General features: G+C 33.9%; 1 protein-coding gene across 2 annotated transcripts in view; it reads left to right on the plus strand.

The window, feature by feature from the left end:
- The first annotated feature begins 6301 nt into the window (after nucleotides 1-6301).
- Nucleotides 6302-14668, plus strand: part of LOC133174429 (CTD small phosphatase-like protein 2) — a 12216-nt gene continuing 3849 nt past the window's right edge. The window contains exons 1-9 of one of the 2 annotated variants that reach the window (XM_061309552.1): nucleotides 6302-6392; nucleotides 9184-9350; nucleotides 9797-9920; nucleotides 10215-10346; nucleotides 10681-10782; nucleotides 11150-11333; nucleotides 11606-11717; nucleotides 13318-13404; nucleotides 13904-14046. In XM_061309552.1, coding sequence (XP_061165536.1) covers nucleotides 9186-9350; nucleotides 9797-9920; nucleotides 10215-10346; nucleotides 10681-10782; nucleotides 11150-11333; nucleotides 11606-11717; nucleotides 13318-13404; nucleotides 13904-14046 — 1049 coding nt within the window. In that variant the 5' untranslated portion in view covers nucleotides 6302-6392; nucleotides 9184-9185. The remainder of the gene's footprint in view (nucleotides 6393-9183; nucleotides 9351-9796; nucleotides 9921-10214; nucleotides 10347-10680; nucleotides 10783-11149; nucleotides 11334-11605; nucleotides 11718-13317; nucleotides 13405-13903; nucleotides 14047-14668) is intronic. The other variant, XM_061309553.1, reaches the window with a different exon arrangement.

A 14668-nucleotide genomic window follows, 5' to 3' on the forward strand; every position in this document is an offset into this window, starting at 1 on the left:
AAAGGAGTGTCTATATCGAATTTCATTAAAAACATCTATATCAGTATTAGTACTATATAAAAATTAAATGTGTTTAACTTAAAGTTGCACAATAATGTCTATCAAACAAATGTAAAATTTCAGTGAGGAGCATACTTTTACTATAATTTAAATTTCTTTCTTACAGGATATGGTCCAGATCAAACTTAAAAGCAAAAACACATGTATCAGAGTAACTGGTGTCATCTCCAAGTTCAAGTGCATTTGTTGTTACAATTCAGCATTTCTCACATTCTAGAGGAAACGGGAATTTAAAACTCTACTGTTGGGTAGTTTTGAATACCATTCTTGTACATTGGAAATGGATTACTTCCTAACTCCTGACAGTCATGGATGGATCATACATGTTGCTAGTGAAGGACTTGCTGAAGGTTAATAAATTTGATAAACCTTTTGTTACTGATGTGAGGAGAAACTGCTTGCTGAGCTGATTAATATTGAAATTAACTATAATAAATGATCATGTTTAAGCATACATGTATATTTAATTTAAAATTCTTTATAATAAATCTATGTTTAAATGTTCAGTAATGTTATTGATAGTTGTTCCTTTCTTGTGACATGGGTACCTTTGAAGTTAAACATTTTGTTATCTACACTGTATATATGTACATACCAGTGCATTAATATGCTGTATTTCTAGAAATTTTATCAAATACATTCAGTTTTCTAGTAATCGTTTATCATGTAAACAATTGTTCTTGAACAAATGTTGTAGAACTAAACATGTTAAGCAACTTAACACCTGAAGTTAAAATGTGTTTAGAAATGAGACGTGTTTAGAGCTAAACGTGTAAAAAAAAAAGTGAAACAAATTATGTGTTTAGCTAAAAGTGTTTAGGGAGTAAACATGTTTAGCACATGATAACACATGAAGTCTACGTGTTTAGAAATGAGACATGTTTACAGCTAAACGTGTTTTTAAAAAAATTGAAACAAATTATGCGTTTAGTTTTGTGTTTAGGGTCTAAACACTGTTTTTACAGTGAAGGAAACCATTGTCAATTGAGGCGAAGCGAGGATTTATTAAGAGTCCTCCACACCCCGTGACTTGTAACGTATATCAAGAAGAATTACTTATATTTCCAGTATTGTATCGAATTCCATGGAACCGCCTTCAAAAGAGTCTTACAAACGCATTAGAGATGAAAGTTTGTCAAGGGAAAAGTATGCAGTTAACTGAGAGTGACACCCTAATCATAAACAATGAACACACATGTCATAATTATGGTGTGACCGAAAAAATAAGGCCTTAATTTTCAATAAAAGAAGAGCAGACCTTGAAGTTTTTGTAGCATAATAATTCGTAAAAACAGGTATATCTATTAGATGATGTTTTAGTTTATTTATGCTTAATCATCCGTTGCGATATCGTCAATAATTGACAAGTAATAAAAAAGGTCACAGGCGCCATTATTAAGGGAGCACTACAGTAACTGTATATTATATGTTGGCAATTTATTGGAGAAACCCACAAATTAGCCACCACCACCAATGTTTCTTTTTTACAGATTTAAGGTTATCCATTAAAACGATTTAAATAAGACACGTATAAAAAATTCACAAATACAGGTACCTTTCATAGGGTAAAAAGAAGCACTAAATCTTAAGATATTACTAGATATTTTACTCCAGCAAAAATTATGTCATAATTTTCAGTAATATTTCTAGTCTAAATACATATATCAACAAATGTTACCTCCAAATTATTATTAAGACTCTACTAAAGGTTTGTTCTTTTGTCGTATTGTGAAACACCCCCCCCCCCCCTTCAAAACAGCCATTGAATTATTTGCCAGCAAGGAAATGTGGGAATTAAACGTTTTATTTTTAAGAAGAAATACGAATTCTTTCGATTTACTCTTCCCTTTCAGCTAAAGTTCCTAAATCAGCATTTTTTTCAATATTGTAATAACTACAGACACTAACGCTAATCCCCGTTTACATATTACATTCATTTGATTCAATATTAATGGGAATTTGGCTATTAGAACTTGTTTGAATGCAAAGAAAAGGTAATTTGTAATGGATTAATAATTTTAAAACCAGTGTAAAAAGTTAATTGCTCTTATTTACAACTCCTTTCATATGAAATCCTGTTAGGATCAATCTATGGAGAAAAAGAATTAAAAGGCGTTATAACGCGAGAAAAAAAAGCGTAAAAACGCGAAAAAAGGCGTTATTGCGTTATTACACCCCGTAAAACAAAAAAAAAAAAACAACTTAGGTATGAATTTGTAAAATGACAATTCATAATACCTGTAAAAATAAAAATTATTGTTTCACGGAAGGGGGGGGGGTATTGTGATGAAAATAAGTATCCGTTTTCCGTTGATTTATATGGTGATAAACACAAGTTTTCCCAAAATTATAGACTTAACTTTCTTCGCTTTTCCATATAAGTTATGTTTTATGAAAATTCACAAAAATTTCTACATAGATATAAAAAATCATTCAAACATGTTCATAGGACTTATTCAAGCATGCGTATTAAAGATATTAAGATATCAAAATATAGGCAATATCATCTATAAGCAGTTGGCAGAAAGCAGTTGACAATAAGCAGTTGGCTGTCGGATATGGAATTCCATAGTTTTGTGAGTTTAATAATATATTCCAGGAAAAAACAAAACTTGTTATGCTACTCTTGAGAAAAATATCTTAAAACTAAAGAAAATTGAATTTGTATAAATGTATGTTTCAATTCCTAGCCAGTTTAAAAGATTGTTAATAGTAATGCACACTAACATGACATCATAAGCTGGGGCCGTGTGGAAGACTCTTAACATTTTTCCATTGGTACAAATATCGATTTTGTCATTGGTTTCTTTGGTATGAACGTAAAACAATGGTGTAGTTGGTTGCGTTATATTAAAACTGTGCACGGCATATTCAATTTGTGACCAATGACAAGATAACAGGCAACGGCTACCAACAGTTGCCAAAGGTGATCAATAGTTCCACTGGTTACTAATGGTTACCAAAGGTAATCAATGGTTACCGGCAAATTAATGTTTTCATCATTTTCAGATATAACAAAGTCAACAAGAAGTCTATGTGTTACCATACGGAATCAAAATGCAACTATAATCTCATGGACATGATGACTTTATTTGACCACTTGTCATCAGATGATGTTCTTTTGCCAAAAAAGCGTTCATTTGTACATGTGCAATACTTATAGAGTCTTCTCTCATTACATTCATCTGAAGTGGTATTATTTGTGACAAAAAATCACTCTACCAGGAATGTTCGCTGTCTTTTCAGTGACTCCAGTAAACTGAAAACCCGCGAATACGGTTGGCCTGCAGAAATTAGTAACCAATAAATGTTACCAATAGTCAACACTGCTACCAATGTTTTGCCAGTGATCAATTGTACCATCATTATCAACCAATGGAGCCGGAAGAACTGTGAACGCACTCAGTGTTGATAACACGACCTATATTTATAGATTGTGACACAGACGAGGAGGAAGAGGGGGGGGGGGATGAAAACTTTCCCATTTTTATGGATTTTTGATACAATGAATAAAGTCCTACTATTTGTTCAGTTTCATATAATTATGTACATATTCAGTGCCTGGCAAATATTTTTTTAAAAAATGTTCATTTGTCGAGTCATGGCCAAAAATTATCTTTTTAGAAAAAAAAATTACAAGAGTGTGGATGTGTTTAAATCAACTATACTAATCAATTCTGCCGATATATAAAATACTATAGAAAGCATAGCTACTTCCTCAATAATAACGACTTTTTGCTTGTCAAGGAATTTTTCCTTGGTGGCACCCCCGCCCCAACTGAAAATGCTTGGTTGTGCCCCCATCCAGAAACTTAAACTGCTTCCTATGGGCCTGCTATTCATACTTTCGTATGGTACGTATAAACAATTAAGTTTTTACTCATCCTTTTCATGTTTTTTAAAACTCTTACAACTTATTGACGGAATATAAGAGGTCGGGAGTAGATTTTCCACCTGCCTTTTCCTATTGATGCTTTAATTTTCAACTGTCGAATAACAAATACATGAACATATACTAGATATAACAAAGGAGTTACATGTATGCCTGTTTAACAGTTATAGATGCTTATATTTATCAAATGAGATCAGTTGGACATAAAGAGTCATTTTACAGCTTTTTCAAACAAACAAAATGTTATCTAGAATTATTTTTCAATGAATCTCAAATATAGATATGAGAGGCGAAAAGGTGTGTTTTCTATTGAGTATATGTATCACTCTATCATAGTCTATGACATAATTATGAACCTGTTGCGGCGGATGTACTAATGCATGTTATTTTTATGTCCCTGGATCGAAAGATCCCGGGGGTATATTGTTTTTGTCCTGTCTGTCTGTCTGTCTGTTGTCAACTTTTACCTAGCCCATAACTATTGCGCTGTCAAGGGTAAAGCTTTAATATTTGACATGAGTGTTCATTATGACAAGACTTTTCCATTGGTACAGAAATTTTTGATCATGTGACCTCAACTGTGACCTTTGACCTACATTTGAAAAACTTTAACATAGGCCATAACTACTATTGCACTGTAGGTTTGAACATATTTTATTGTTTAGATATTACAACAAAAGGATCGGACACAAGTTCTTAAAACTTAGAACGTCCTCTCCTTTATAACAATTCATTACACAAAATAATGTTAAAAAATTAAACTACACTGGAACCAAAGGTCAATATGATTATCTTACATAGGTTATACATGTACAAAATTGATTTGATGTAGTATGTACAAATGAATCTAAATATATAAATTCAAAAACGACCAGATCTCTTAATAAACATTTGCACATTTAAAAATAAACTTTCATTTTTCAGAAATGCTAATCGAATCATCTCCCCATAACAGTACGTGAGTGTCTACAATACGTAAATTAATCATTCTAAAAATAGCATTAAACAAATCGTTTCTTGGGACAGTGTATTTCGCACAAGGAAAAAAGTAATAATATGCGTCTTCTATTTTTCCACAGTGCATAATGGACTGTCATTCTAGTCTGTAGCACTGTAGTCTACGTCCCACTCCAGAATCGTGTTACCATCGGGTAATTAGTGTTTCACAAACGCATCTTGTTTCTACTTACTATGATTACAGCTAGGGTGATACATGATTTATTCACTTGATCAGGGTTATCATACATGTATAATAGAAATAATATGCATGCTACTAATTTTAGACCTTTCCACTTAAAGAGTGAAAAGAACTGCTTGAGTATGTACTATCGTTTATAATCAGCTGCATGTCGAGTTGGTTGTTAGCTGGAGCATGATCAATTCATGGGCGGATCAAAAGGGGGATGAGTCACAGCTAGAGTTGTTTAATTCCTTTCGTAAAGTAACTAAAAATGACCTTAATTAGACCCTTTGGAAAACACGGACCCCTGGTAAAGTGGTAAGGTCATTTATTAAGTGACTTGTCCTTCAGCATCCCCGTCCCCACCCCATCCCCTCTTCACGAAATAGTTTTCGGGGGGGGGGGGGGGGGGACTTGTTCGGGTTTTCAGTTTGGATTTTTCTTTTTTCTTTTCTTTTCGCTGGTCAAAAAATTTCAGACGTAGACTCCTAATGAAAAAAATCTATCTCTTCATGCAATCCGTAGCAACGGTTTCAAAAGTCGGGGGGGGGGGGGGGGACTTCCAAAAAATCTGACAATAAGCAAAAAAAAAAAAAAAAAAATTAATAAATAAATAATAAATAAATAAACTGATCAAAAGTAGGGAGCCGACTTCCCAAAATTATCTGACAATTAAGCAAATAAAAAAAAACTAATTTAGTGTCCAAATCCTGTAACAACAAAAAATATACTCAGAAAAAAAGAGGGCGGCCCCCTCCCCCCTCCCTTCTTGCGTTCTACGGGCCTGTGCAATTGATTTAACGTTATCAATGAATGAATGAACGACTAAATGAATGAATGAATGAAATAAAATAAATGAATAAACAAATAAATAAATTGATTAATTAGTCAATTAATTAAAACATACATTTTTAGCGTAGTGGTCATTATCATCATCATCCCGACATGCGCGGATCGGGGGGGGGGGGTGTTTGTTTTTTGTTTTTGTTTTTGTTTTTTTTTTTTTTGCTTGTGAAGAATTTTTTTTTTTTTATTAGAATTATTTGACTGGGATGGACCCCCTTCCTTGGAAAAAAAATTCATGAATCCACGCTTGCCTGTGTTTCTCTGTAAAATTTTACAAACATATATATTTTTGCCAGGTGAGAGAAATAAAATCGGGTTCGGATTGTGAGCAGGATGTTTTGCGCACTGACCTACATCCGGGGAATTGATCCTACGCGCGAAATGGAGTGATGTAAACACAACTACAAGTTTAGGGTAAGTTTTCTCTTTTACAAACAGTGTCGTGCAATTTTATATTTTAAATACTTAAGGCAGATCTTCTTTGGGCGGTTTTATAAAAAGATTAAGGTGTGTTACTAAATAATATCCATACCCGGCCCGAGAATTTGAATGCTTGTAATAGACGAAAACTCGCGAGAGTTCACACTGGTAAAATCCCCAATTTGCATTTCGTTTCTGGGACAGATTCTAGATAGCGTGACCTTGAATGTTTTGCAGGCTCTTATTAGTTTGTATTAATTAAAAACAAATAAAAATACGCACAGAATAGTTTGCAGGAAAAGTCATTGTTGCTGATTTTGAAATTATCAATAATTAGATGTGAAATGTAAGGATGAATCATACTCTTCGATTTGTGACGTCACAATTTGTTTGTGTGACCCAAATTTCTACTTTCATGCCTACAAGACGGGGTCGCGAACTTGTTTTGGATCCTAATTAATGCGAAAAAAGTTAATTTTCCTTGATTTAGTAAAAATTTGATCTCAATGCAAACTTACCGTAATCACGAGACGGGACGGTGGACATTTGATTTTCAAGTTTGTCACAAGTGTTTGTAGAGAGCAAAACTAGTGTATTTTTTTTTCCTGAAGCATCTTAATTAAGCTTTTATAGAATTAAAGACAAATGAATATCTGACCTTTGGAAAAAAAATTTTTATTAGATTCCAACTCACAATAATTAATTACAACAACCACGAAGTTGTGTGTGTTTGTTTATTTAATAATTCATTACATGTAAAAGCAGGAAAAATGAAGAAAAAATCCTTCCTGGTATATTATTCATTTAGAGTTATATTGCCTATGTAGAGTTCCATTGTGAAAGTTCCAGTACATCACATGCTACATGTCGCCAATAGCAGAACCTGTGGTTCTTTGGCAAACAAATTCAGCCAAATCAGCACCAGGGTTGATGTCTACAAGTAGGCCTATTCATTTATGCCAGCAACTATCATAGCATGGAACAATATACCAGCCACAATTAGGAATTCTTCATCAGTGGACACCTTCAGACATGCTATACAGACCATCACCGTGTCTGAGATTTTACTCCACTAATCTGTCCACTTTTAACCTTTTACCCATTTTAAATGTACATAGGTTTTTTAACTGTTCACCACAGAATTGCTGGAGTATTGACACTCAGTTTGAGTACACTCCACAAAGGGAACAACAAGAAGAAGAAGGTTCAAAGTTGAACATGTTAAAATGAATGGTTATTATTACCTTACAAAGATAATCAGACAAATTATATCTGCTCATTCTTTTTTGCTTGTAAGACAATGCTCCATGCTCGCATTTACTTCTTACTAGAATTATTATTATATTATGTGTATGCTTTAATAAATGCACATGAACAATTTGTTCTACTTATTTACAAACAATTCTAGAGGGATCTTTTTAAAAAAAAAAAAACAAAACAAAACAACAGAACTTGACAATTTACATAAATGTAGACTATTTACAAAATTATTATCAAAATATTAACTGTAGCTACAATATATAGGTTGCTTCAAAACATGCGTAGATACATTTATTCCAAGATTATGGCCCAATAACTGACCAATCAGAGACCAGTGTGGGACCTCACCTCTCGATCGATTTAGTCTTATCTTTGCGACAACATGTGTTCTGTTCCATAGTACTCTGTTAACTGCATACTTAGATAATAAACAAGACTTAGTCTAAAATTGTGTCTGTTAACCATCAAGAATAATATTAAGATTTAAGTTTGAATGTAAGTATTTTTACATATTTACCATAACTACATCCAGTTAAGGTTCATTGATACTCTGATAAGAGAGATAACTCTTAATGACGTAAAGGTCTATAATTCCTTTATAAATTTGCCAAATTGAAAAGTCTTTTTTGTCCAATTTCGCCCCACAATTGTTTTTATTTTACTTGTAAAACACATTTCTTTTGGAAAATCATTAGAGTTAAAACGACATTTTATTTAAGTGAGAAGAGGGTTTATGAACCTGAAGTGTTTGTGTATATAGTGTTTTGAAGATGTATACATCTTAAGACCCCTTACATGTAAATATTAGGGAGTAACTTGGAAAGGGGGGCTAGCTTGGCCAGGTTCTTGTAGGGCTGAATCAATATATCGATACGTATCAATATTCAAGAATGTATGGTATTGAAAAATTAACTTTAACTTCCAATATGTATCAGTCAGGCTGTTTTTCTTATCATTCTGTGAAAAAATTGGGAATTTCAGTCACCAAAGATTGTATTTTAACTGTTTTGAATTAAAACTGATCAATAATGATATAAGGAGATAGCAAATCATAAATAATTATTACGAAATACGGACAAATTCCTTTCTTCATGTATTTCTGCAGAGTTTATCCCAGCTATCTGTTCCAGGTTCTAGACAGGTATTGAGGGTACTTCACCCTCTGTCTATATCTAAATGGTATCCTTTCCAAAAGATGTTACATGTGGGGTAGTAAAGGATGAGCTAATTAAGAAATGACAGCTAGAGGTCATTAACAAGATATTGTTAGATTTTCCCAAGAGAATGCAGGCCTTTCAAAATCTGCCAGTACCCGCTACTTTTACCAGTCTCAAATCATGATTATACCGGCCAAAATATTTGATGGGGAAAAATTCTTTTATTAAACATATTTAATTAAATTCACTTCCACAGGGTACCTCCTATTTTTATAAAAGTACCACCTGCTTCTCATCTTTTTGAAAGTCCTGAGAATGTATGGCATTTTTCAAACAATTGTGATTGAGCAAGTGATTTTATTCTTCAGGTATGCCTTTGGAGTGTAGTGGTAAGGACAATATGCAGCTACGCCGCAAGTTGGGCGGTGGTGTGGCGACGGCCACCACTAGAATAAGGAAACGGCGGAAGGAAACAGATGCTGCTCCACCACAGGGAAAGAAAGCAATGAAGGCTGGATCCACCTCTCAAGTCAAGGTACTTTAAAGAATAATTGATCATATTAGATCCACCTCTCAAGTCAAGGTAATTTAAAGAATAATTGATCATATTAGATCTACCTCTCAAGTTCAGGTACTCTAAAGCATTGCTAAGATCCACCTCTGAAGTCTAGTTGCTTCCAAAAACAGTAAGTTCCACTTGATAAGTCAAAATGCACTATTTTTAGCATGATCAAAGACACACATTTGAAACTGTATTTAAAATTTAGTAGGGGTGAAAACTTTAAAGATGTCATTCAAGATAACAAAGTTGAAATTTGGAAAGAAACTAGTTGGGACGGCGGTCTCAATTTCTCGAACATTACACATGTATGCCTAGTATTTTACATGTCGGCATTCATGATAGCAAAATTCAATTTTTAAAGTATGTTCTTCAGTAATAGGCTACTTAATTAGGCTTCCTCCATGGTTGATTATTTTTAGGAGTTGCAGCAAACCCCCCCTAGAAGACAACGGAAAGGTGGAATATCAATACCTATCACCATTGACAACCAGGAACCATCATCAGCAAACTTCATATCCTCCGTCCCTGACACTAGCAAAGCAGGTATGATCCACCAGCCAAATTCTCCGTGAGATCCCATCTTGACAAATTCAATTCAAACACCTGTTATAAGTTGCCAAACGAAAATGAATGAAATTATTACTAGCAAATTCCAGGCCCCTAAACAATGTTAAGTTTACTGAGTGTGTAAATGGATATTTTAAAAGAATGCTGATGCTGCTTTTTTAGCTCACCTAAGTTTCTCAGGTGAGCGCTGTGGCCCATGGGCCTCTTGTTGACAGTATATATATAATATTTATGTAATACATGCATACATTGTGAGTGATTAAATTTCAGTGTCGTTATTTCCAGCTGCACACAAAAAGCCATTGAAAATCTTGAAAGAAAATCCAGAAACTGGCTCTCCTCCCAGAATTCCAATGCTGGGAACCATTTTTTCTCCTGTCTATCACCAGTTGTATGAAGAAGGTAGTTACTTACTCTTTTTTATTTTTACTAAGTTGTGTTTACACTGTGTAAGTTTCGAGGAAAGGAGGGGGGGGGGGGAGATGTGCATCACAGAATCTTGTAAAATCTGAGATTTTGACACCTGTAGGTGAATACAATAGAAAGAAAAGGCAAATGTGGAAAGAGATTGGAAACAGAAAGCTCCACCAACCTGATAATTATTTGGATCTCTATCAGTAAATTGTGCACTATAAATGTTCCCATGTATTTTTCTGTGATTCAGTGGAATGAATATCTGTAGGATATTGAGGTTTACTATTGAAGGTATTTTTATCCCACTATGCTTTGATTTCAGAATATGAGGAGAGAGACGGATTGGAGTCTATTGCCAAGTCTCTGGATTTTGGGAGCATGACAGAATACCAGGAAGGGGAGGAGTCAGATGGAGCCTCATCAAGTAAGGGTCAGAGGTTAAAGATCATATAGGCTGCCAATAAGAAATTGAATGAGTGGTAGTAACTTTTATAGGGTATATATTTTCCTGTTAGTATTTTGAAATGGCTTAGATATCACTTACATCTATGTGTTTAAATAATGCAACTTGTTCTCAATGTATATTCAGGTATTGATTTTTTTTTCTTCAGCCAAAGAAAAATTGCTTGACTTTCACTAAAATATGTATAATAATGCATCTTTCACTAGATGAATATTCATAGATTGATCTTTTTTCCTACTGTGTGAGAAAAATGGCTTCTTGATCACTAAAATGAGTAAATGTACTTCTGCCTAAAATTGATACATTCATGGATTAACATTCTTTCCAGCCAAAGAAAACCAAGAGCCCTTTGATGTACCCATTGACATTTGCACCAATGAGAAGATAGCTCTGGAGGACAATAATAATCTCGTGTGCGGGAAAACCGAGACCATCGAATGCGAAGCGTTAGATGATGGCGAATATCAAGATGAAGTAATGGCGGACGACTTTGAGGCTGAACCGTTTGATCCGTGAGTCTGTAGACAATGAATATAGATTTATTATGTAAAAGTTAATGGTATAAGTATGCATAATTTCTAAGGCATCGTTTTTAAGAATCCTCTTTGCACTAAAAAAAATGTTTTGAACTGGAGAAAACTTAAGGGGGCGTGGGGATGGGAAAAATTGTATCAATAAAATTGTAAGTGTTGTGTTTATCTCTCTTATCATGTGGTCAGTAAACCTTAATTTCAATTGCTCTGCTGGATAAAGTGGTTAAATGATATTTTTTTTCCCCCACTAGATTCCTCTTTATCAGAAGTTTACCCCCTTTGACTGATGAGCTCAGAGCAAAGCACCCAGCCCTCCCTCTGAAGACTCGCAGTTCTCCAGAATTTTCACTTGTCCTTGACCTGGTAAGTACAACATATGATTGTTATATGGTATAGTGGCTGCATTGTTATTGTTGACAACTGGCAAGAAGGATCACGTTACACGAACGATTCTGCACGATTAACGCACGATAAAATCTGTTACACGAACGATCCTTCACGAACATGATTCTACACGTTGCACGATCTTACACGATTGCTAACGCAAACGCACTATTCTTCACGCAAAATAGTTCAAATTCTTTAGGAATGGATATTTTCAAAACGAAATAAGGCTTAATACTTATATTTTTAGATTTCAAATAATTATTGACATTATTTCATCGACTTTGAAAAATGAAAAAAAGGAGAAGAAATTGATATTTCTGGAACTAAATACATGCAAGACTTATTAATTTTTTTAGATTACAAATTATTATTTACGTAATTCTCCGACTTAAGAAAACTGATTTTTTTTTCCCCTTCTATCAGAAGATGTACGTGTAGATGGACCGTGAGTTTTGATTGCATTGGATTTCATAATATGCAGAAAGGGATAAGTTTAAAAAAAAAAATGCCTATTGGCATGAAAATGTTATATCCATGTTCCCATTTGTGAATCTCTAAAATCAACAATTATTTTACATATCATTTATTTGCAGAAATTATAAAAGTAATTAAAAGTAAGCTCCAGATAAATCATTGATAACCAAAACCCCGACAATCATGTCGTGTACATTTACATTCGCAGACTAAATATTTATGTAAGCATTGAGAATTGTTTATTTATTTATTTGTAAATATATCTATTTTTGATCTATTGATTTTAAAAATATCTTGACCATAATTAGCAGTAAACATAATTAACATCAAAGAAACAATCCTTAAACATCTAAGTTTAAATCATGCTATTTGACGAGAACACAATATTGTACTATTTACTATATTGCTGATTTCCAAGCGATAATTAGTTCGTTCTGCTTTCAATTATGTAAATCGCACTCCATTTATTTCATCTGGCTTGAAAAAAAAACAGACAAGGGAAATGCTTGCATTTCAAATAACATTCCGATAAAAGCTTACAGAACGAAATTTACATGTTTCTTAACGCACGATCATGCACGTTACACGAGCGATCACGCACATTCCACAAACGATTTTACATGTTTGGTTTGTCAACAATAACGTTGCAGCCACTGTGCGTCATGTGTCTCTGACTCTGCTAAAACCAGGACCCCACTAGAATTATTAAAGACACTATTATTAAAACTTCTGTTACATAAGAGCATGCTATGAAACCTTATTGTTTAAATATCTTTTTTAAAAAAAAATACCAGTATAATGCAGTGTAATGCAAAGAAAATGAAATGTACAGCAAAAGTATAGGAAGTGTTTGGGTTAGATATACAGTCAAACCTAGTTATCTCTAACTCAGTGGAGCCGGGGAAAAACTTTGAGATATCAGAGGATTCAAGATATTCCAGGGTAAAATAAAGAATAAAGGATTGGGACTTCCAAATCATTTTGAGATATCCATGGTATTTAAGATATCAGTGTTCGAGATACCGAAGTTCAACTGTATCTGTTTATGGACTTGCATTGTAGTAAGTTTTTATACTTGACTTGCTTTCTATTTTGGCTGCAGGATGAGACCTTGGTCCACTGCAGTCTGACTGAGCTGGAGGGGGCAGCATTTACTTTTCCTGTTTTGTTTGAAGAAGTTACATACCAGGTATATTACATGCACTAACTATATATATAGTACATTATTAGTTATCCAGGTCCAATCAAGGGTGTTAAGGCCAAAGGGTGTATGGAATACAACTCAGGGTAAATCCCTGTACACCCATGATTGGACCTGGATAACAAATTATATTTCCTATGTTACCAAATAAATTCTTTGTAAACACAACTCCAATCAATGGTGTTTCGAACTAGTGATAAGCTTTACTATGTGCTACAATGCATCGTGACATCATGTTATTTGCTTTTGTGATAGAGAAACTATGCATTGTGACGTTATGTTATTAACTCTGGGCTCGAGTCCGGTGTACGGAAATTTACACCTGGCCTACAAACCAATCAAATCTCGTGTTACAAGCTTCATAGGAAATAAATGCATGTGTACACTGTACAGGGGTATCCTAATTATATACATGTAGATTGCCTTAATATAGCAATAATTTGCCAGCCTTGACACATGGTCATGTTAACTTTGTAATTAACTCTAGGTGTTTGTAAGAACAAGGCCCCACTTTCGTGAGTTCCTTGAGAAGGTCTCGGAAATGTTTGAAGTCATCTTGTTCACAGCCTCCAAAAAAGTCTACGCAGATAAACTTGTGAATCTATTGGACCCACAGAAACAGCTGATAAAGTAAGTACAGTCAAACCTCGTTATCTCGAACTTCACGGGACCACGAAAGTACTTCGAGATATCCAAGGATTTGAAATATCCAGAGTAAAATACTGAAGAAATAAGTGCTTTGGAGCTTCAAACTCACTTCGACTTATCCATGGTATTCGAGACATCCGTGTTTGAGATACCGAAGTTAAACTGTAGTTAATAAAGTGGCCATATCAGGTATAGAAAATCACTGAATATTTGTGTTTTAGTCCACAACAGAATACAGCAGTTTGTACAGTTTAACTTCAGTATCTCAAAAATCAATAGAAAAATATGGGGACCATCATTGAAATTTTTTTTTTTGTTTGGTGTACTCCGACCAACATTTTTCAAAGTGGGTAGGTAAGTGTTCTTTTTATTGAAATTATCTTGCACATTGATAATCATAATAAAAATCAACGCTTTAGAAATTTATGTACGTTTTCATTATAAACAAGATAGCTAGACAGATTTAGTATAATTGCTAGTTAAGGTTCAATCTAAATGTGTTTTGAAGAAATGATAAAACCTTAACTTCCAAAATGATATAGACAATCTGTATTTCAGTAAAAAAAAAAAAATTATAGAACTGAAAAAAAATGTGGTAAGGGCA

Source organism: Saccostrea echinata, unplaced genomic scaffold (assembly GCF_033153115.1).
Source record: "Saccostrea echinata isolate AGI-Se365-2 ecotype Australia unplaced genomic scaffold, CSIRO_AGI_Sech_v1 ptg000058l, whole genome shotgun sequence".
In the NCBI taxonomy this organism is placed as follows: domain Eukaryota; kingdom Metazoa; phylum Mollusca; class Bivalvia; order Ostreida; family Ostreidae; genus Saccostrea; species Saccostrea echinata.